This window comes from Hibiscus syriacus, unplaced genomic scaffold, assembly GCF_006381635.1.
Source record: "Hibiscus syriacus cultivar Baekdansim isolate YM2019G1 unplaced genomic scaffold, ASM638163v2 tig00110220_pilon, whole genome shotgun sequence".
NCBI classification, from domain to species: Eukaryota; Viridiplantae; Streptophyta; class Magnoliopsida; order Malvales; family Malvaceae; genus Hibiscus; species Hibiscus syriacus.
The window spans coordinates 915,281-940,432 of NW_024062634.1; the positions used below are offsets into that span (position 1 = coordinate 915,281).

A 25,152-nucleotide genomic window follows, 5' to 3' on the forward strand; every position below is an offset into this window, starting at 1 on the left:
AGATTGGATTTTGCAACACTTCCATCCCTCATATTGCATCCAAAGTTGCTGTAAAACCCGGTTTAAGGATCTTGGTTCGCTAGGTCGGATGGTTATGTATTCCAGTGACACTCGGCCATGCTCGAAAAAGATAGAAGCATCTCAGGGAGCTACTAGTCTTTGACACCGTCTTCAATGCTTGAGGATGGCATGGCCAGCAAAGAAGCACAGTACAACAAAGGAAGCCATTTATGTGGGAAACTCGGCAGCTGCATATCGAATCATGCTTACACACTTCAGTCAAAGGTACCCAAAAGTCCCTGTATTATATGTATGAGCTGAGCATGCATAAAACCTGCATACCTTTTGACCTAATGACTATAAGATTCACTTGTTCCTTCTGAAATGATTTTATGTTCCAACTTTGAAGACAATATTATTAAACAATAGAAAAAAAATCATTATGAACCGAGAGATATTAGGAAGTGCAGACAACACATGCTGCAATCAACGTGTTCTCTTCATAAATTATTTATTTATGAAGTATTTATTCAGAGCCTTTTCTTGCTTTGATCTCAAGAATTGTAAGATCTAATTACTAGCAACAATATATATATATATATATATATATATATATATAAACGGTGAATGCATAGATTCTTTGTCACCCTTGCTTTACTCCGTGAGCTTATCTTTGGGCAGTATTTTGGTTTTTTATCATTGGGTTTACAAGTAAGTTTTTGGATTTATGTTCCAACATTATTGTACTGCATTTTCAGTACATGGACAAGACATAAAAAAGATGAGGCAAAATCAGACAATATTCATGTGATGGTATTTTGGACATGGGGCATGGTTTATGTGGATGTTAAATCATTATGAGTTCTCCACATTGGCCAAGTGTTCACTATACATATGATTTCAAAATAATAAAAAAATTATTGATGTCTTCTTATTAAGGGATAAGGAATTTATATGGATAAAAAAGGTATCGAAAATATTTTTTAAATTTTTAGTTGGATTCAATTTAACTGTATAAATAACCAATTAGATTTGAAAAAGTTTGATATTAAAATTAGATTTGAAAAGATATGAGAAAGATTCATGTAAGCTATAACCAGGGGCGGACCTCCATGGTGTCCGGGTACCCCGGGAAACCCCTCATCCAGGAGCGGACCTTCATGGTGCCCGGGGTATTCCAAGCAACCCCTCCACAAGTCTCACCCCTAAAAAATGTCACCCCTAAGATTCTTGTAACCTTTGAATTTTTATTCTGGGTTCGCCTCTAACTATAACTAAATCCCACTAAATGAAAAATATACCATTGACAAAGATATGACAACCCCTAAACCTACACCATTAACCACATCTAACGCACAACCTCCACCAAGTCCCATCACACCTACAAGCATCTCTATGTTTCATAAGGTATAGTTTATTATATAATATTGAATCACATAATTGTTATTTCTAAAAATTTTAATTTTGAATAACTACTATATCGGTAAGATATGTGTTGTCAATGACTACGAAAAACTATAAACACATCATATAAATTTTAATTATAGGTAAGCTCGAGTCAAATTAAATACTTAAAATAGATGTAAAGATATTTCGACATTGTTTTAATGAAAATAAGATGAACTTTTGAGTGACATCAGTAGTATAAAATATGGTTCTTTACAAATGACTTGTATTCGAATAATTATTTTTCTAAGAGATATGTACATTATCAGTAAATTAAATTTTTTTAATATATTATCTTATAATCATCTCATAATATTTAAAAAATAAATAATTCTAATTTTTTTTCTTTATTTACATTAGCATTGCTTCCAAGCACATTAGTATATATTACATAATATATATATATATATATATATATATATATATATATATATATATATATAACTAACTATATTTTCAACAAAAACATCTGGTTTGGCTTCGTCTCCCCAGAATCGAAGTTACTCTCATATTTTTGTATAGTTTGCATTTTCTAACCCCTTTTTTTTACTCTAGCAGTAACATTTTGAAATTCGCTCCGGTAATTACCACGTCAGCATCCCCAGTCCAAGCAGATCTCACCGGGACCCACGACGTGCTGACTTGGCTTCCGAAACGACACCATGTGGCTGCCGACCATGAAGGCAGTTACACGCTCGGAAACCCTAATATCTTCCATCTTGAGCTCCTGTAACCGCCGCACGTATTCCGGCACGTGGAGGAGGTCCCACAGAACCCCCACCCCATCGGGCTTCAACACCCTCACCATCTCCCCCAACACCCTCACCCTCTCCGCCGCCGCCTCCACCGTCCTGTGGCCGTATTCTTTCCCCACGGTGTGCACGAACACGGCGGAAACCACCACGTCGAAGTAGTTGTCCCCGAACGGTAGGCTCCTCACGTCGCCCTCTCTGCACGTCACGTACTCCCCCACACCTGTTCGATTTTCAAAATCACCATTTTCGGCAAAAATTAGAAGAAAAAAACTCAAATTTTGTTATGAATTTATTATTAAACAAAATAAATTTAATGACGAAAACGAACAGTCACAAACCTTCCACGTTGGCGGTTCGGAGCGTAGACAAAGTGGTTCGTTTAGAAGGATCCAACCCGACAACCCGACCCGAACTACCAGTTTTCTTCAGTTGGGTCGCCACAGCATTGAGAAGAATACCTCTGCCGCACCCAATATCAAGCGCCAGCTTCACCGTCGACCAGTCGTTAACCGATCCCACCATCCGCTGCGCCATGCCGTAATGCAACGGCCCGGAGGAGTAAAAGAAGTTAGACGCCGCGAAAAACAAACATACGGCCGAAATCGCCGTGACGACGCCGCTGAACCCGGCGGCGAAACGGGCTGCGCCGGGACTCGAGAGGAAAGTTTGGAAGAAGTGGAAGATGGATTCGAAGTAGAGAAGGAAGACAAGGGAAAGTAGTGAGAAAAAAACAGCGTGGAATAGAAGGAAAACGAGTGTTTGCCACTGGTCCATGCCGTAAATAGCATAGATCTGAGTCCAGTCTCTGCTACTATTGCTTTTCCCCATTAATCTCTGCAACAACAAAAAGCTAGCAAGCACGAAATTTGAAACACTTGAAAGCAATCTGATTCACTGTATTTGATGGGTTTTCGTTAAATTTCTCTGATCACTAAAATTAAGCCCACTTTGTTTAAGGAAAATCTGATGGGTGAGTGATCCGAGAACCGATCACTGAAAAAAAAAAGAGGAAAGAAAAGAAAATATCAGAGAAAACAGGAAGAGAAGAAACTAGAGGAGAAAGGGTACAAACGGATCAACCTTTATGGTAGTGATGAAACTGCAAAAATGTCAGTCGTACCGGCATCCAGAGGATAAAATGAGAATGATCTCATATTCAACTAACCATTTCTTTTTTGAATTTTCACGCGCTTTCAAGATCTTTTGTGGGTTTATTATAATTCTTTTGGTAAAGGAAACCCACAATTATATAACCACAAATGGGTTTAGAGTTAGAAATTGCGGTGGGAAAATCCACGGATTTTCTTAGAGAAAGAGAAAGAGAAAGAAAACGAGATAGTGATTGGCGAGTGCGTGAGATTCTGTTATGTATAATTCTATTTTTAACGGTGATTGGGAGATTTGTGAAAAAACTGTTGATTTTTTATTTTATTGAAAATATATATTCTCATCGGAATTGCTTATAATGTCGAATTGATTTAAAAATATTGTGTTAAATGAGTGAGGACAAAATATTACATCTAAGTTTGACAAAAATGTTTAATCATATTAATTAGCTACTGAACTGGTTTGTATAGGCAAAATCAACGAGATAATGTTCTCAAATTGTTTATTTCACGAAATAATGATCTCCCCAGATTAATTGCTCAAATGGAGTGATCTCCACAGTGTTGCCTAGGTCGCTATGGCATCCGGACGAGCTTGGAGTCTCTGCATGGCTGTGCATGGCGGCATGGCAACGTGGCATGGGTCTGGTGGCAGCATGGCAAGGCAGCATAGCAACGTGGGTAGGTCTCCAGGGAATCCCAGCGACATTGTAGGTTGCCAGGGCATCCCAGCGACATTGTAGGTCGCCAAGGGATCCCAACGACCTATGCCTTCGCCCCAAGCTCTCACGTGCTCTGCTGCCTCTGCGCCTCTGCTCCCATGCACACGATCATTCTCATGCACACGACCCTCATGCACACGACCCTCCTGAGCAGCTGCACACTTTGCAGCTCAAATCATGCTGCAATAATACATCTATTACAGCTGTATGCATGAGGTCTCCTGAGCAGATGTAAGAGGAATCACGCGAGGAGCAGGAGGAATAGGTTCTCCTGAGCAGCTGCAAGCGGAATCACACGCGAGGAGAGGATTGTATGGCTACCTATCCCATGCCACGTGCATGGCCCATGCAAAGCACCAAAGCAGAGTAGCAGGCGGCAGAACATTGGACGTCGGGCGTGCATGGCGACCTACCATGTCGCTGGGATGCCCTGGCGACCTACGCCAACACTGTGGAAATCACCCCATTTGAGCAATTAATCTGGGGACTGCCTTATTTCGTGAAATAAAGAATTTGAGAGCATTATCTCGTTGAATTTGCCGGTTTGTATATTATATTGAGTTAAATAATATTTAAATATTATTAAATATAGGTTTAAATTTTAAAATAAATGCTTCTCAGGTATTTGTATAAAAATACAAAATAGTTATAATAATAATTATAATAAAATTAATATTTATTATTATTTAAAATAAAAATATTTTATTCATTTGAACCTGGTTTGATATTAGATTGATTTGTAACGAAAATAATATTATATGATTTTTAAAATTATTACAAAATCTAAAATCATTAGCAAAAGGAGAAATAGTGAGTTTAAGCGACATATGAATTATTATATTTAAAGTTATTGTTTAGATTTAACTATTAGTAACTGGTTTAATTTTATTTACGGAATTTGATTTTAACTAATGAAAAGTGAAGAAAGTTTTATTATTAGTTAGGGTAAGTGTAAGGAATATTTGTTTAAAGATAATTTTTAACTTTTTAATAATGAACGATCATATTTCTGATATCTATAGTGTTCGAATTCGGTCTTTAAGGAATAACAATAATTTATTTACAACATAGGTCATTTGTTCGGAAAAAAGGGGAAGAAAGTTGGAAAAAAATCTTAATATAAAAATAAGTGCTTGAACTTTGCATCGAAAACGTTTTAGTGTATAAAGAATTTTTCACTAAAAATTGGTGCCTAAAGTTTCTAAATTTATACATTTAGATATCCATCGTTAAAAATCACCGTTAATTGACCATTAAGTGACACATGTCAAATTCTGGTAATTTTGAGAATTTAATTTAAAATAAAATAATATTTTTTTGAAGAAAAAAACCCAACATACCCCAAACCTTCACCCGCACCCTTACCATCACCCGTGATTTCTCCCCTCCCCCACTTCCCCCTTTTATGTCAGTCAGCAGTGATCATCACCGTAACTATCATCAGCATCGATATTGTCGTAACCGTTTTCCGGCGGGGACAATCGTTTTAATTGTTTTAAAAATAGTTACGACTTTTAATTTTGGAAAATGGGTGATTTTGGAGTAATTTGAAATAAATTAAAAAGAATTAAAAAGAATCGCCATCAACCTTTGGGTTAGGTAGGTCGAATACCTAAAAACGTCTTTTAAAAACAATTTTAAGAAAAATCATTTTTAAGACAAAAGCTGGCCTGTGTTTACCAAAGATTCGTTTAAAACGAGTTCGGGAGTCGGTTACGCGTGGGGAATGATTAGCACCCCCATAGCGCCCAAAATTGGTACTGTTTCGCTTACCCGTTGTCGTAAATGGTGAAAATCATGAATTAAATATAAAATTAAATTATGATCCATTTATTGAAATTTAATTAATTGCTTCGAACTAGTAATTTAAAGAAAATCTTTTAACTCGATAAATTTTTTTGAAATTTGGTATCCTCCATGGGAAAGCTATTCAAACTATTTCTCATTCATAAAAAAAATATTTCTCTTTAGTGATAAAATACGAATTAAATATAAATTAAAAATTGACGTTTTGCATAAAAAATAAAAAAACAAATTAATAGAACCACATTGACTCATTCACATAAAAATATTAAAATAATATAAGAAAAATTATCATGCAATATGACATCTTTATACAAGAATTATATACATATTTTATAACTATATATTATAACTTATTCATATATATTAATGTGTTATGAATCAATATGACTTAAAAAAATAAAACATACCACATCAAACTACAAATTTTTAAAAAAACTATACAAATTAAAATATTGATTAAATATCTTTAGTATTTTAAATACAAACCATACAATAATTAAAGTGAAAATTCCAGAATTATACTATAAAATGAAACTGACACAAAACAAAACACCATTGTAAGGAACTAACATCACAATATACCTTAAATATGCATAGGACTAAGAAACGTGCAGAAAATTAGAGGTTAAATTTCTAAACAACCAAAATTAAATAAACAAACAATTAGGACTAAAATAAAATATACATAAAATGAAGAGACCAAATTAAAACATCAAAGACTTGATTTTAGGACTAAAATGAGTTACAAGTAAAACCTAAATGGTTTACATAACAAATAGGCCATGCGTGAAATATATTTCCCTGACATTCCTAAGACGTTATTTTAAAGATTTAATAAATATTTATTTTAAAATGAAATTTGCCCTAATTTTATTTGTTTCTCCCTCTGTGCCGTTTTTCTTCTTCATTTCTCTTCTCCCATCTTTTTCTTATTCTTCGGTATTATCTAATTGAAACCCTTCTCAATCCCGCTCATCTTTCTCGGCCGCTCACACCCTCCTAAATGTTGGTCGGTTCCTAGCCCAAAAATCAACTCCACTTTCTCTTATACATATCTATGGTTGCCTAATGACAGATCTTAGAAGACTTTCCTTTCATTTTTAGTTTTATTTTCTATTATATTTTTATTATGTTTATTTGCAGATGTTTTGATTCCTCCTTTACCTCTCAAGATTATTCCTTTAGTCTTACAAAGAAAGGATGTGTTCAAAAGAGTTCAACTATTGGCTTCAAAAGGTAAACAATCTAAGTTATCTCTAGGCGACGTAAACTACCCGACAGCTTTTAAAAAAACGATAAGGATTCGAATAAACAAGGTAAACAAAGAAATCTCTTCTTGACTATTCGTTTTTTATATTATGATTTTTTTATCTCTTACACTCTCAAATAGTGACTAATGGAAACCAACTATTACATTAATTGAATTACAACAATTAAACTAGCATGCAAACTGTCGTTCATTGGCGACAGTAACCTCACCAAAGTGTGGTAAATTCCCGTGAGGGAACCCGAACATCTTTGGTAAATAAACCCCAAATCCTCTTTGTTTATATTATTATTTTTATATCAACCTACTTATTTTACTTATGATCAAACATGTGTTGATTTCTTTGGGTTAATTACTGGAATATGAAAATGGTTATAAACATAAAGAACAGATTGTTCCACTGCTGATTTGGGTTCGAAATAAAAAAACAAATAAAGTAATATATACTGGAAATTGAAAACGAAACTAGGATTACCTCAAAAATACTTTTATTGCTTTCGAATAGATAGATGGAATATTTCCCCTGTTTACAGTTCTTTCTTTAAAGAAAAAGAAACCCCCTCTTTTTGTTACCAGTGTTTCGAATAGGATTCCCTTCTTTTTTCAATTCCCCTCTTTTTCTTCCCCACCTCTCTTTTTTTCTCTCCTCCTTTTATGGTTTCCATCCTCACCGAATCCCCTTGTTCCTTTCCTTTTTTTTCTTACGTTTTGGTAAGATGTTGATGGGTTAGGTGAGATTTGTTGGATTTGCTGACTTTGGTGATGGTTTAGGTAGAATGTAGTTGCGTGGGTCTATAACTTCCACTAACAATTTTTTTTAGCCTTCCATCATGCAGATAAATCCAATTGAGGATGGTGCCCATATCCTTGAATCTTGTCACTACTAGTATGGTGCACGTGATACGGCCTGTTGGTGAACATGTCGTGAAACTACTGGGGAGATGTCTCGGGTCTGTATATGGTATGCATCAAAATATTAATTAAATAATAATAATAATATTTTAATATTTTTTTAAGCCAGGTCAAAACGGGTGTCTACAGCTGCCCCTCTTTGCATATTCTTGTGTTAACAAGAATAGGGCAAAGATGAAAAAGACAACCAGTTTTTGTCCGATCTTCCTTTTTATTTAGCGTTTGATTTTGATATCATTCGTTGTAAAGCGTTGGATTGAACAAGTTCTTCTCATTATGAACTTCTTCTCTCTTGTTGGATGAGTTCTTCTCATTATGAACTCTTCACTGAAAATGTTGATCCACCTCCTTCTGTGATGAAATCAAACCAAGGTTGAACAAGTTCTTCTCATTATGAACTTCTTCTTCCTCTTTGGATGAGTTCTTCTCATTATGAACTCTTCACTGAAAATGTTGATCCATCTCTTTCTGTGATGGACTTGAAAGGAACAAGTTCTTCTCATTATAAACTTTCCCCTTTAGGACGAGTTCTTCTCATTATGAACTCTTAATTAAAAATGTCAATCCCTCAAGCGAGGTGTCACTGATTCAAAATGTCGTGAATCGAGTGATAGGTCGAACAAACTCTTCTCATTATGAACTTCTTCTCCCTCTGTCGGATGAGTTCTTCTCATTATGAACTCTCCATTGGAAACACTAATGCGAAGTTGGACAAGTTTTTCTCATTATGAAATTATTCTCTCTCGTTGGATGAATTCTTCTTATTATAAACTCTCCATTGGAAATTTTAATCCATCTCTTTCTTTGATGGATTTGAAAGGAACAAGTTCTTCTCATTATGAACTTTCTCCTTTAGGACGAGTTCTTCTCATTATGAACTATTCTCTGGAAATGTTGATCCCTCAAGCGAGGTGTCACTGATTCGAAACGCCATGAATCGAGTGATAGGTCGAATAGGCTCTTCTCATTATGAACTTCTTCTCCCTCTGTCGGATGAGTTCTTCTCATTATAAACTCTTCATTGGAAATGTTGATCAATCTCTTTCTGTGATGGATCTTAATTGTTACTGACTCTCTCTGAATTTCTGTCAAAACATTCAAAGCATTTCAATGAATATGAATGAATGAGCATGTTCCTATTTATAGATGCTTACTGATGTATGCATGATGGCATTTTATTATTATGAACTTTGTGGTCCTGCAAATTTTCATTTTAAATGCGTCATCTGTCCTTTCGTTTGCACTCCACATTTTGCTTGGGCTATTTTACGCAAATTCTCATTTCTCTTGTTCCCATGCAAATCCTTTTATGTTTCCTTTTGAACTGCTCATCTTTGTCAGCGTATCAAAATATCAGTGTTTTCAATGTGCTTTCTTTTCTCAACTCACATGCATTTTCTTTGGCCATATCATACCCTAATCTTTTCAATCATTAGGGCTAGAATCTCTAATATGGAAGTATTAATTCAGAGTAATACCAAAAATCTTTTATTTTTTAATGCCATGTCAATCTACTTATAAGAAGAATGAATAAAATTGGAACTTGAAATAACAAACTTCGAATTTACTGACAAGAAATTGAATTTACAAAGTTATGGCAATCACATGAATAATGGAAATTTAAAACCATAAGTCAAATGTCCTTATGGATCATTAGCACGAATGTTCCTGAATCAATCCACTTGATATAACTATTGAGTTGAGCTTCTGTCTGGAGGACTTCGAGAATTGCCAAAATGTCTATAGATGTGAAGCTTCTCTCAAAATATCAGACCCTCAAGAAGATTTAGTTGTCTGATGCCTAATCTCAAAATGCTTTTGAGCCGCCTTTTCAGGTTTTCAACTCAAAGTCTTCATTTGGTTTCAAAATGTCCTTTGCGGATTTTCATCTCAAACCCTCCTTTTTCTATTTTTCTTTTTTTTCTCTTTTTTTTCTTCTTTTTATTTTTTCATTTTTTTTCAAGCATAGTACTTCTTAATAGAGTCTGAGTTTACCGGATTTCTCAGTTTTTCCCCATCCATCTCTGCTAAAATCAATGCTCCCCCAGAGAAGGCCTTATTGACAACATATGGACCTTCCCAATTAGGCATCCATTTTCCTCGGAAATCTTTATGAATTGGCAGAATCTTTTTTAGCACTAGATCACCCTCTCGAAATTCTCTAGGATGAACCTTCTTATCATGAGCTCTCATCATCCGTTTCTGATACATCTGACCGTGGCAAATAGCTTTTAATCTCTTTTCTTCAATGAGATTCAATTGGTCAAACCGAGGCTGAACCCATTCAGCTTCATCCAACTTTACCTCTTTCAGAATTTGAAGTGATGGGATTTCTATTTCCACTGGCAAGACTGCCTCCATCCCGTAAACTAAAGAGAAAGGCGTTGCCCCTGTCGAAGTTCGCACTGTAGTACGATATGCATATAAAGCAAAAGGTAATTTGTCGTGCCAATCTCTGTAAGTCTCAGTGGTCTTTGTGATGATCCTTTTAATATTTTTATTTGCTGCTTCCACTGCCCCATTCATCTTTGGACGATAGGTCACTGAATTAGAATGCTTTATCTTGAACTGAGTACAAAGTTCTACCATCATTTTATTGTTCAAATTGGTGGCATTATCTGTGATGATTCTTTTTGGCAACCCATACCGGCAGATTATCTCTCTCTTTATGAATTTGCAAACTGTAGATCTTGTGATATTTGCATATGAGGCAGCCTCAACCCACTTAGTAAAATAATCAATTGCCACAAATATGAAGCGATGTCCATTCGAAGCCTTTGGTGTAATTGCCCCAATGACATCCATGCCCCACATAGAAAACGGCCATGGTGCAGTCATCACGTGCAAAGGTGACGGAGATGCATGGATCTTATCACCATAAATTTGACATTTGTGACATTTTCTTACATAATCAACACAGTCTGAATGCATAGTGGCCCAATAATATCCATATCTCATGATCTTCCTGGCCATAGAAAGCCCACTTGCATGTGTTCCACATATCCCTTCATGCACTTCTTTAAGTATACTTCTTGCTTCTCGGGCATCTACACATCTCATCAAAACTTGATCACTACCCTTTCTGTACAAAACTTCCCCATCTAATACATATTCAGCAGTCATCTTCCTTATTGTCTTTTTATCGATCTCAGATGCATGTAGTGGGTAAATTTGATGCTTGATGTATTGTAAAATGTCATAATATCATGGACGATCATCTACCTCTTCTTCGATATCATAACAGTGTACCGGGGTTTTATATATTTGCATTTTAATTGGCATCATATCAACTCTTCTATTTGCTTGGAACATTGCAGCCAGTGTGGCCAAAGCATCTGCCATTTGATTATCTTCTCGAGGGAGATAATTGAAATTGACATCTTCAAATTCTTTTACCAATTCAAGGATCAATCTTCGATATTCCACTAACTTTGGATCCTTTGTCTCCCATTCTCCTCGCAATTGATACACCACTAATGAGGAGTCTCCATATACTTGGAGCACTTTGATTTTTCTTTCTATAGCTGCTCTTAATCCCATAGCACAAGCTTCATACTCTGCCATATTGTTGGTGCAAAAGAACTCCAATCTGCTTGTAAAAGGATAATAGACATTTTCCGGGGAAATCAGTATCGCTCCAATTCCTTGTCCTAAAGCATTAGATGCCCCATCAAAATACAACCTCCAGGATTTATCATCTGAAATTGTTTCCTCCTTGGTTGTAATGCACATCAAATCCTCGTCTGGAAAATTAAAGTTCAAGGACTCATAATCATCTGAAGCACGACTTGCAAGGAAATCTGCTATGGCACTCCCTTTGATTGCTTTTTGATTCACATATACAATGTCAAATTCTGATAACAACATCTGCCATCTAGCCAATCTACCAGTTAAAGCCGGTGATTCCATTAAATATTTCAAAGGGTCAAGCTTAGATATCAACCAAGTAGTGTGGTATAACATGTATTGCCTGAGCCTTCGAGTAGCCCATACCAAAGCACAACATAGCTTTTGAATTGGCGAGTATCGGATCTCACAATCGGTGAACTTTTTGCTTAGATAATAGATGGCTCTCTCTTTCTTTCCAGATTCATCATGCTGCCCCAAAACACATCCCATCGAATTCTCAAAGACCGTTAGATAAAGGATCAATGGTCTACCAGGAACTGGTGACACCAGAACTGGAGTATTAGACAAATATCTTTTGATTTTCTCCAAAGCCTCTTGGCACTCGTCATTCCAAACTTCGGGGTTGTTCTTTCGAAGTAATTTGAAAACTGGATCACATTTTTCAGTTAATTGTGAAATGAATCGAGATATATAATTTAACCTTCCTAGGAAACCTCGAATTTCTTTCTGTGTACGAGATGGTGGAAGATCTTGAATGGCCTTTACTTTATCTGGATCGATCTCAATTCCTCTTTGACTAACCACGAAACCCAGAAGCTTCCCTGATGTTACCCCGAAGGTGCATTTAGTTGGATTGAGTTTCAATTGATATTTTCTCAGTCTTTGGAAAAGCTTCCTCAAGTTTTGAATGTGTTCTCCTTCAGTCCTGGACTTGGCAATCATGTCATCCACATACACTTCAATCTCTTTGTGCATCATGTCATGGAAAAGAGTCACCATAGCTCTTTGGTAAGTTGCCCCAGCATTTTTCAAACCAAATGGCATCACTTTATAGCAAAATATGCCCCACATAGTCACAAATGTGGTTTTTTCCATATCTTTAGTGTTCATTTTTATTTGGTTATACCCCGAGAAGCCATCCATAAAAGAAAACCACGAATGACCAGCAGTGTTGTCCACTAAAGTATCTATATGAGGCAATGGAAAATTATCTTTTGGGCTTGCTTTATTAAGATCTCTGTAATCCACACACATGCGAACTTTCCCATTTTTCTTTGGCACAGGGACTATGTTTGCGACCCATTCCGGATACTTTGCCGCTTGAAGAAACCCTGCATCAATCTGTTTCATCACTTCCTCTTTAATTTTTAATAACATTTCTGGCTTCATTCTTCTGAGCTTTTGCTGAACTGGTTTACACTCAGGCTTTATCGGAAGCTTGTGCACCACTATGTCTGTACTCAGTCCTGGCATATCTTGATAAGACCATGCAAAGATATCCTTGAATTCTCGGAGCAGATCTATCAATTCTTGCCTTATCTCAACAGAAAGTGTGCTGCCGATTTTAACTTCTCTCTTGTCATCATCAGTTCCCAAGTTTATAACCTCAGTTTCTTCCTGGTGAGGTAAGATCTGTTTGTCCTCCTTTTCTACCAGTCTTAATAGTTCGTTAGGAACATCACATTCTACCTCATCTTGACACTCATTGATTTCTTCCAGACATATGGGTTGCTCAAAGTTTATCTCAGTATTAAATTCATAAACATTCATGCTATTGATATGGTGACACCTGCAAAGGGAAAAATTGAATCGAATATATATTTGGAAGGAGACCAAAATTTATGAAATGAATGTAAAGAATAAAGAATAAAGAATGAAAATGAAAATGTAAATAATGATAGCCATTTAAGAAACAAAAGACTGTCTTTTATTGAAAGCAAGTAAAGTTAACATAGCTGCCCTCATGAAAATTCCTTAATACTTGCGGGCACAAGTATAAGGATTAGTACTGGGTATTACTCTGAATTAATCTTAAAAACTACAGGGAGATCCTCTGCAGTCCAATTTTTCAGTGTTTCCCCAGGGAAGCAAGGACGGATTCCAGCCAAATATCTTCCCGCTTTATCATCCCCAGTTATCATGTTAATGACCAAACCCTCCATAGCTTCATTGAACAAGTCTCTGTCTTTCATCTGCTCTTCTTCATCAATTGCTCTGGCTAACTGTTGCTCCATATCAAAAACTCCCCCAAACTTGAAAGAGCTTTCTAGGGGAGGGAAAAGCATACGCTCCCATGGAATATCCTCTCCTTTCAGTCTAGCTCTTCTCACTTCACCTCTCTTTTTCATTTCTTTCTTTCTTTGCTGAAAATCAAGCTTAAATCCCAGCCCGAAGCGATCGTTCTTCATCATGACAAATTTGGGATATAAACTCCCTTGCAAGCATATACCGAGACCCTTTCCTGTCTTGACTCCTTTTCCTAGAGTCTCTCGCACAGTCATCTTAGTACAATAAGATAAACGCGGGCGAGGAATCTTGTTTCCTTCAGCAATGAAAGTGGCGTTGACAAATTCTAAAGCTCTGAAGGAACACTCTAGGGCATTCTCATTCGTCTCAATATATGGGGCGTCAGTCGTCACAGAAGCAATAATCTCTTCCTCTGCCCCAATACTAATCAACTGGCCATTTGTCACGAATTTTAATTTTTGGTGCAAGGACGAAGGGACTGCCCCTGCAGAATGAATCCATGGCCTCCCAAGCAAACAATTATATGAGGGATTGATGTCCATCACCATAAAATCAATATTGTAGACAGTTGGTCCAATCAACAGTGGTATCTCTATCTTTCCAAGCACATCCCGCTGGGTTCCATCAAAAGCTCTAACAATGTTTTGGTAGGCCCTTATATGTGAGCTGTCCACCGGTAACCTCCGTAATGTGGCCATAGGCATAACATTAAGTGCAGACCCATTGTCAATCAAAACGCCTGACAAGACATGACCATGACAATGAGTTGTGATATTGAGGGCTTTTACTGATCCCATTCCACCATCAGGAATTATATATGTAACATGGCGATACTGTTCTAGGAATGCTTTTTCCAAGTCCTTCCATGATTTGATATGAGCCCTAGTTAATTGGTTATACCACTTAGCAGCAGAACCTGTCAAACTGTCTTGAAAACAGTGAATCAACAGTTTTTCATCGTTCACATGGCCAGCCATCCTCCGGCAAAACATGGTTATATGAGATGAAGGACAAGTGGTTCCATTGTATTTTTCAAACTCGGGAACCTTGAACTTTATAGGGATAATCAGATCTGGGACCAAACTTAACTCTCTAGCATCAGACCCATAGAACGGTTCAATCACTTCTACCGATTTTACCCTTTCTTCCAATTTCTTCAATTGTTGATTTATCTGTTCATTGGCTTTTTCGTTCTCGGCTAACTCGTTCAGATCCGGGGTTAAATGCTCGGTATTAAATTCCCCTATCCTTACACCTGAAACAGGCTGATAAATGTTTAGGAATGTGGATCCCATGTGGTGCTGCTGATTCTCATTGCTAACATATACATGAGGTCGAGTTTCTTGAGGTACCGAAGGATGAGCGGATATATGTATAGGTGTGAAACCAGGAGGAGGACGGGATTCTGGTGTAAACCCTGGTGGGTACTGAGGGTCAGAAGTAAACCCCGCAGGATGTGATGCTCCAGCTCCAAACCCTGGAGGATGTGATGGATCTTGCTCGGATGACATTAGTTGGTCATCCGCAATCCTTCCACCTGTAGCATGTTTCTTAAACATTTCTTCCATCCTTTGTAGTAGACCGGCTTGCGAGTTTGTTATCTCTGCTTCCATCTTAGTTAATCTCTCTCTCATTTCTTCTTGAGCTTGTTTTTGTTCTTGCTCAAGTTGGATCATTCTAGCTTCCATTTTCTTTATTGTATTCCGAGTACCGTACGGGTGTGAGGTGAATGCCAGAATAACTACAATGATTGGAAATCATATTTTACATTATTTTTGGTGTTTTAATGAATGAATGCATGTATTAATGCAAAATATTTAAAATAAATGCAATGCAGAATGAATGTATGTAAAAGGTATTGATCTCAAAAAGTTAATTATCATAGAACAACTTCCATTGGAACACAAAGTTTTTATTACACAATAGTTCACTTCTACAGATACGGCCTAGCCATCTGATTAAGTTCGACAACTTCTTTAATCAACCAAGACATCTTCTTCCCAAACTCAGAAACCGGATTGATGTGATGCTCGATGACCTTTGCTTCGACAGCTAATTCCCCAATGTATCTGGCAACTTCACTCATCTGTATTATAGCCTCGACTACCATGTTGCTTCTATCTGCACTCTGTTCTTCATAGAAATCATTCGATGTTTGCCACTGTTCAATAGTTCCTTGGAGATTTCCTTCTAGCTCAGTGATTCGTACTTGACAACTCTGCAGTGTGCTTTCCAGGCTTCGAATTCGATTTCGCAGTAAGGCATTCTCTTCATAACTTTCCTGAAGGTTACTTGGTCCCATGATAATCCTTCCTCGGAACAAGGATTCTTCGAGTTGCAGGATATAATCACTAAATTCTGTGATTTTAGCCCGACATTGAGCCAGATACTCTTCAAGTCTCGTTTTTGTTTCCTGCATCCTTCGATTAAGACTCTGTATTTGTACATTTTTATCTCCACACCTTTTTATCCAGCTGTTGATTGTCTCTTGTCTTGCTTCGAGCCTAGTATTGAAGTGTTTCTTTTGTAGTTCCCACCTATTTCTTTTAATATCAAATTCTTCGATTTTTTGTCCTCTAATATCAAGTTCGATAAGCATATTATTTATTTCAGTTTCAAATCCCATGATCGTGATAGTCTTCTTAGCTTCTAGCTCTTTAACTCGATCTTTCTCCCTTTTTAGTTCTTCCATAGCTTTGAGACTCTCGGCCTTGTATCTTATGATCCGCTCCCTCTTATCAAGCTCAAGCTCTTCTATTTTTTCTTTCCCTTTCTCCAAGCTCTTGAGTAGACGATCGTTTTTTTCCTTCAGATCTCTATTTCGATGTTTCTCTGCGTTTAACTTTTTGGTTAACTGGGCTGATGCTCTACTTGACTCAATTGTTATCCTAGATTTTTGCAGCTTGTAGTAACCCTTCTTCATATTTTTCAACTCCGAATCTACTTTTTCTTTTCTCTTTCTTAGCATTGCAAATTGTGCGGCATGAAAGTCAACATCAATACTCAACATGAATTTGTCTTGTCGAATCTCTTCTAGTTCTTTCGACCAACCTTCTTTCTCAGCTTCGAATTCTGCTCTTAAGATCTCTATCTCCGATGGGACTATCTGAATTCGTTCCTCCATAGTTATATCCTTACTTTGGTCAGGTAGAGGAATATTTTCATTCTTTCTTATAGACCTCCATTCCTCATAATTTGGCGTCAACATTACCTTGGCTGCATCGGCTCTAGTATAGAAAGTCTTCTTCCATCCTCTAACTGCATCCGAGATGTTTTTCTTGTAATTGTTTCCGTAGAATACAAACTCAGATGAGTGCAATCCAGCAGTGACTGGGATAAATTGATGGCCACCATATTGCCTCATAACCAAAAGTGGTGCGTACCCAATTGCTCCCCATAAACCGAGCAACATCACCCAATTATAGTCATCGCACTTATAGAGGAACTCACTTTGTATTTGCCAAGAGGCACACCAAACGATATCCTTGTCTTGCATATTCTTAAGGGCATCTATCCACATGTCTTTAGTGACTCCTTTTGGCCAATCTTTCTCTAGAAATTCTCTTAAAGGCGAGTAACTTGTACTAAACCGATGATATGAAATTTTTTCAATTTTCCAGAAGTGGCTACGGATCCAGACATATAGTAATTGCGCGCATCCTGAAAATCGACCACCTCCAAGCCTTCGACAAGCATTCAAGGATCGAAAAGTCTCTGCTAAAATTACAGGAGCAGGGTTGACCCTTTTTTGTAATTGCTCGAATAATTCCACAACTGCAGCCTCAATAAATCCCAAGGCCTTCGGGAAAATGACTAAGCCATAAATACCCAGTGCAAAGAGGTCAAATCGCACCTTCTCGTCAGGATGACTTTGAATGATTCCTTTAATAGCAATCCAAGAAATGCCTTCACTTTCACCTTTTTGTTTGGTACGAGCAACCACCCATTCCTCACGCACTCCTGCGATTTTGGCTAATTTGATTCTGAAGGGTTGAGTTTTGATGGACTTGGAATAAATCCGATTCTCTTGAGCATCCTCTATGCGCAACAAGGCAATATATTCTTCGATGGTAGGAACCATGTCTTCTTTATTGAAAGTGAAACAGTTGTACCCTGGATTCCAAAATTGAATCAAGGCTCGGATCAACTCATCATCTATATCAACATATAACAGATAGGAAATATCCCCATAACACTGGTAAAACTGCCGCTTCTTACTCGACTCCCATTTTTCCCAAATGTCTCGTAAGTCCTGAATGTCATTTCTTTTAAGAGAAACGGAAGCATAACCCGCTAAATCTGACATGTGATCAGCTAGCAAACTGTCTCCTTCCAATCTTTGCAATGCTTCAGCCCACTGTCGTACCTCAGAGTTTTGAACTACTTGATTTAAATACTTTTCGTCCATTATTGAAAGCTTTCCAATTTGACGATTAACTAAAGATCAACACCCTTAATCTTGAATGATGCAATGCAGATAACAAAAAAACACAAAAAAATGAAAATGAATTAGTACAAGTAAGAAAATTGAATACAAATAAAAATGTCATTTAAAGATGAATATAACACCTATCCCGTCATGATATCTACCCAAACATGTTATATACCCACAATGATTTTTCACGAAATTAATCCTAACCACATGGTATCTAGTTCGCATGCTGTTATTAAACAATATTTAAAGCAAAAAAGAAAAAGTTCAGAAACACTCCTCCTTTGTGTACACCTATTTTGGGTACCTACTGACAGACATAGGTTCGATATATCTATACCTCAGGTGATCGTTCTACGGTTCACTATATGCGTGGTTGCGTTTCTAACAGAAAAAGGTACTCGAATTGTCCTTAATGTTAGTGCCCCCTTGGGCTGCCAAACCCTTAATCCTCACCCATTATAGGCTTAAACGGATCGAGTTCAATTCGAGAGGATACATTCCCTTATGTCTATGCGGAGAATAAATTCTCACGAAAACATAAGGTATATGAATCCCGAAGGTTACTTGCTAGGCCTGCACGGAGAATAAATTCTCACGAAGGCGTCGCTTTTGCCCCCACTTAGAAAGGTTCGAAGCTCGGGTATAGAGCTTATGTTATGCAAATGCTCGTGACGTGTGTGAGGAGGAACATTCAACCCTTTGACTCAAAAGGAAAATGACACAATTCGACAAAACTTTGGACAAATCTGAAAACAAAGATAAAAATGTTAGTAAGACAATAATAAAATGAAGCAATTAAAAACTTCAATAAAAGGATCAAAAGTTAACTAAAGACTCGAACTCATAATTTCTACCAAACGACAATGTGTAAGCGACTTACAGACTGACTCTCTAAAAAATTCTGGTCCCCAGCGGAGTCGCCAACCTGTCGTAACCGTTTTCCGGCGGGGACAATCGTTTAATTGTTTTAAAAATAGTTACGACTTTTAATTTTGGAAAATGGGTGATTTTGGAGTAATTTGAAATAAATTAAAAAGAATTAAAAAGAATCGCCATCAACCTTTGGGTTAGGTAGGTCGAATACCTAAAAACGTCTTTTAAAAACAATTTTAAGAAAAATCATTTTTAAGACAAAAGCTGGCCTGTGTTTACCAAAGATTCGTTTAAAACGAGTTCGGGAGTCGGTTACGCGTGGGGAATGATTAGCACCCCCATAGCGCCCAAAATTGGTACTGTTTCGCTTACCCGTTGTCGTAAATGGTGAAAATCATGAATTAAATATAAAATTAAATTATGATCCATTTATTGAAATTTAATTAATTGCTTCGAACTAGTAATTTAAAGAAAATCTTTTAACTCGATAAATTTTTTTGAAATTTGGTATCCTCCATGGGAAAGCTATTCAAACTATTTCTCATTCATAAAAAAATATTTCTCTTTAGTGATAAAATACGAATTAAATATAAATTAAAAATTGACGTTTTGCATAAAAAATAAAAAAACAAATTAATAGAACCACATTGACTCATTCACATAAAAATATTAAAATAATATAAGAAAAATTATCATGCAATATGACATCTTTATACAAGAATTATATACATATTTTATAACTATATATTATAACTTATTCATATATATTAATGTGTTATGAATCAATATGACTTAAAAAATAAAACATACCACATCAAACTACAAATTTTTAAAAAAACTATACAAATTAAAATATTGATTAAATATCTTTAGTATTTTAAATACAAACCATACAATAATTAAAGTGAAAATTCCAGAATTATACTATAAAATGAAACTGACACAAAACAAAACACCATTGTAAGGAACTAACATCACAATATACCTTAAATATGCATAGGACTAAGAAACGTGCAGAAAATTAGAGGTTAAATTTCTAAACAACCAAAATTAAATAAACAAACAATTAGGACTAAAATAAAATATACATAAAATGAAGAGACCAAATTAAAACATCAAAGACTTGATTTTAGGACTAAAATGAGTTACAAGTAAAACCTAAATGGTTTACATAACAAATAGGCCATGCGTGAAATATATATTTCCCTGACATTCCTAAGACGTTATTTTAAAGATTTAATAAATATATTATTTTAAAATGAAATTTGCCCTAATTTTTATTTGTTTCTCCCTCTGTGCCGTTTTTCTTCTTCATTTCTCTTCTCCCATCTTTTTCTTATTCTTCGGTATTATCTAATTGAAACCCTTCTCAATCCCGCTCATCTTTCTCGGCCGCTCACACCCTCCTAAATGTTGGTCGGTTCCTAGCCCAAAAATCAACTCCACTTTCTCTTATACATATCTATGGTTGCCTAATGACAGATCTTAGAAGACTTTCCTTTCATTTTTAGTTTTATTTTCTATTATATTTTTATTATGTTTATTTGCAGATGTTTTGATTCCTCCTTTACCTCTCAAGATTATTCCTTTAGTCTTACAAAGAAAGGATGTGTTCAAAAGAGTTCAACTATTGGCTTCAAAAGGTAAACAATCTAAGTTATCTCTAGGCGACGTAAACTACCCGACAGCTTTTAAAAAAACGATAAGGATTCGAATAAACAAGGTAAGCAAAGAAATCTCTTCTTGACTATTCGTTTTTTATTATGATTTTTTTATCTCTTACACTCTCAAATAGTGACTAATGGAAACCAACTATTACATTAATTGAATTACAACAATTAAACTAGCATGCAAACTGTCGTTCATTGGCGACAGTAACCTCACCAAAGTGTGGTAAATTCCCGTGAGGGAACCCGAACATCTTTGGTAAATAAACCCCAAATCCTCTTTGTTTATATTATTATTTTTATATCAACCTACTTATTTTACTTATGATCAAACATGTGTTGATTTCTTTGGGTTAATTACTGGAATATGAAAATGGTTATAAACATAAAGAACAGATTGTTCCACTGCTGATTTGGGTTCGAAATAAAAAAATAAAGTAATATATACTGGAAATTGAAAACGAAACTAGGATTACCTCAAAAATACTTTTATTGCTTTCGAATAGATAGATGGAATATTTCCCCTGTTTACAGTTCTTTCTTTAAAGAAAAAGAAACCCCCTCTTTTTGTTACCAGTGTTTCGAATAGGATTCCCTTCTTTTTTCAATTCCCCTCTTTTTCTTCCCCACCTCTCTTTTTTCTCTCCTCCTTTTATGGTTTCCATCCTCACCGAATCCCCTTGTTCCTTTCCTTTTTTTTCTTACGTTTTGGTAAGATGTTGATGGGTTAGGTGAGATTTGTTGGATTTGCTGACTTTGGTGATGGTTTAGGTAGAATGCAGTTGCGTGGGTCTATAACTTCCACTAACAATTTTTTTTAGCCTTCCATCATGCAGATAAATCCAATTGAGGATGGTGCCCATATCCTTGAATCTTGTCACTACTAGTATGGTGCACGTGATACGGCATGTTGGTGAACATGTCGTGAAACTACTGGGGAGATGTCTCGGGTCTGTATGTGGTATGCATCAAAATATTAATTAAATAATAATAATAATAATATTTATAATATTTTTTTAAGCCAGGTCAAAAACGGGTGTCTACAGATATCAAACCCTGGTGACCTTTCGCTATAAGCTGCCGTCGTTTGCCGTGGAGAAGTGTTTAAAATTTCGTCCATCGTCACTATTTTTCATTGATTTCGGTCGATCCAAACATCCACATGTCACACCATCACCACTATTTGAACCACCATCTAATTCCGCTCAAAATCCTCGTCGTCGTTGCTCCGTCAGTGCTCTTCTGGTGTTTCACTATAGTAACGGGGTTGAAATGAGATTTTTTTTTTATAAGTTTATTAAAAGTTTGGGATTGTTTTTTAAATAAATTAAGTTTTTTTCCAAAATTTTTTTTTCATTAAAAACAATATTTCTATTATTTAAAAATAAAATAAAAATATATAATAATAGACACCTAAAAATATAACTAAGAAAATTTTAAACACTAATTTTTAATAAAAATTTCTTTAGACATCAAATTATTTTTTAGATAAAATTCATACACTTATTTTTTTTATTAAAAAAAAGACATGTAAAATAAATAAATAACTCAAAGCGTCCAAGTAACAAGTGTTCGAACAATTAAATAGAGTGGGTCCATGCCCACTGTTAAAGGAAACGAGAAAAGAAAACGCGGGAATGACAGACCAAAGCCACTAGCCGGGCCCGGCTGTGCCGGTTTTTTCTTCTCGGATACGTTATTTTAATGTAATTTACGGACTTAATTCATATAAATTAATAGTATTATTCGTATCTTCGGATATAATGACCTAAAAATTAAATGAGAAATTACTATTTCTGATATAATCTATCAGAACTCAATTTACTGTCACTAATTACATTTACTGAATTTGTCAACTTAAGAGAAATTATAATGACTCTACCCTTAATACTAACACTAAAAATTACTAAAAAAAAAATTTTAGTCAACACTGACATAAAATAAACTTAACATCTTAACTCTTACTATTCCTTTTTTCCATCCTCGTTAAGGCAATAACTTTTAATATTAATCACTAATTATGACTCTTCACCTAAATTAAATAATATAATAATGTAGAACTGTAACCAAAGATTGACGAAAAGAGGACACAGGAGACAGTCGTCTATTTTTAATTCATAATATATTTTAACTCTTAAAATTGGATAAATTCATTTATTTTAATATTTTAGTAATTTATTTTCTTAATATATAATTATGCGTCATTCCGTGAGTGCCACGTCCATCTATTCTCGTCAACGAAGTTGAATTTATTACATGGAATAAAATTACAAAAAATAATAAAAATCTATCACCAAATAACATTAATATTTATCATACTGACCTAATCTAGCACCCACCAAATTGGTATTTATCATTGGACTATTTAGCCGATTCATACGTGAAACAAGCAAAACAAACCAGTAAAGCGACGCATAACAGACTTTTACTTCTTCTTTCTGATTCTATTTCTAAACTACATTCATTGGGGTGCTTCAAGTGGTCCTATTTGGTACCTATAAAATAGGCATTATTATATTAAAAAACCTCCGAAAATTAATTTTTTTAAAGAAATACCTCCCACCCAATATTAATTAGAAAAATACTCTCAAATTATCTACGTATGACTACTTCGCGTCCTATAAAATGTGTTTAATAGTTTGATTTTCCTTTTTTCTAATTTTATTTTTTTATTTGGTACCTATTTGTAACTTATTACTACTATAATTTTTATGACGTTTGACTGAGAACACAAAATCAATAGGTGTTTTTCAATTTATTCAAACAAAGCTTTTAATTAATTAATTAATTAATTATACTGTATGACGTTGATGTCAAAATTGGAAGACAGTGACATTGAACATGGAGACCTGTCGGCAAACATAGTTTTCAACTCTCAAATATCATAGAGTCTAACATTATTTTATTCATATAATGTTTTCTTTTCCCTGTTTCTTTTATAATATTCAATTTGTTGCCAGTTTGAAGTTTGAAGCACTGGATACTGTTTTATATATAAACCAAATATTAAATATATATTTTTAAATAAACTCTATACTTGGTTTATAATTTTCCTTTGAAATTGAAATAAATTATTATATAATGAAGAGTTCATGTGTGATGACTCATTCGTTGATTAAGATTTTTTCTTCTTTCCGCAAAATGTGCCATATGTTTTCACTTAATTGTCACTGTATTTTGATGGGTTGATTTGATTTTTCCCAACAAAATCGTAACACCAATAATAATGAAAAGTCTTAATACAAAATAAGTACTTAAATTATATTTCTATTCTCAGAAAGTGTCTAAATTATTTTGATTCATCTTGAATGACATTACAAGCGTTATCAATTTAGATGTCCAGGCCATCAATAGCACTAATTTCTCCATTTATATGACATGTGTTATAATATGATATTTTTTAATATTATTATATTTATAAAAAACACTAACTTCTCTTAAATTATAAAAAAATCACAAAATACCTAATATCCGCAAATTTTATCCTTAACTCGTCACCGCAACCTTTTCGCCCACGACCACCGTCGCCGACATAGTCTCTACCATCCTTCTAGTCATACACAGTTGTAGTTGTTGACGATTGGTTGTCGAGATCGTGTGGGAACACGTTTTTCATCATAAGGTTCGCGTGGTATAAAATGTCGATCGACTGTCGGTCGATCATAATTTTATGGGGATTTTGGTCGTCGAGGGGAGATGAGGTCGGGTGGAGCTTCGTTGACGACAAAGGTCGATGATTGGCGTGATTTTAGGGGTTAAAATGAAGGTTTTTAAAGTTTAAGGTTATTTCAAAAATATTCATGTTTTACTTTAAAAATATATATAGTTTCAATTTTTTTAATTTTTAATAAAATTTTTAAAAGCGTCAAATTGTGACACGTGTTATTTAACGGAAAATTAACGTCATTGACGGTCTAGACACCTAAATGTGTAATATTTGTAACGTTATATACTTGTATAAGTCAAAAAATAGTTTAGGCACCTATTCGGAAAAAACATTATAGTTTGGACACTTATTTTGGTGGTCAAACGAATCATTGTTGTTCTTAGATGTCACAGGTTCGAGCACCAGCTACTGCAGCAGGGTGATTGAGCGTTTATTGTCAAATGATTGAGAGTATTTAGAACATATACTACTTTGTAATCACCTTAGCTTTATTAAAAAAATTAAATTTATTGATTATAAAAAAATTGTTGTATTTACTACATCGAAAAAGAGAATATAATTATAAATTTCAGAGTTTAAATTTATCCCATTTTTTAAAATTTATTACACAATTCGGATC

General features: G+C 35.2%; 1 protein-coding gene and 2 long non-coding RNA genes across 3 annotated transcripts; 1 reads left to right on the top strand and 2 right to left on the bottom strand.

The window, feature by feature from the left end:
- Positions 1-1,957: 1,957 nt before the first annotated feature.
- Positions 1,958-3,238, bottom strand: LOC120114178. Its single transcript, XM_039135170.1, has 2 exons — positions 2,540-3,238; positions 1,958-2,421 (listed from the first exon to the last, which is right to left on the bottom strand). The coding sequence occupies exons 1-2, from the start codon at positions 3,027-3,029 to the stop codon at positions 2,039-2,041; spliced, it is 873 nt and encodes a 290-aa protein (XP_038991101.1). The 5' UTR covers positions 3,030-3,238; the 3' UTR covers positions 1,958-2,038.
- A 4,556-nt stretch (positions 3,239-7,794) lies between these two features.
- On the top strand, positions 7,795-19,781 carry LOC120114179. The gene is made up of 3 exons (XR_005515366.1): positions 7,795-7,873; positions 17,624-17,627; positions 19,769-19,781. It is a non-coding gene; the product is annotated as an uncharacterized LOC120114179 (long non-coding RNA).
- LOC120114181 lies at positions 10,476-25,050 on the bottom strand. Its single transcript, XR_005515367.1, has 3 exons — positions 24,898-25,050; positions 13,065-13,069; positions 10,476-10,486 (listed from the first exon to the last, which is right to left on the bottom strand). It is a non-coding gene; the product is annotated as an uncharacterized LOC120114181 (long non-coding RNA).
- Positions 25,051-25,152: the final 102 nt, after the last annotated feature.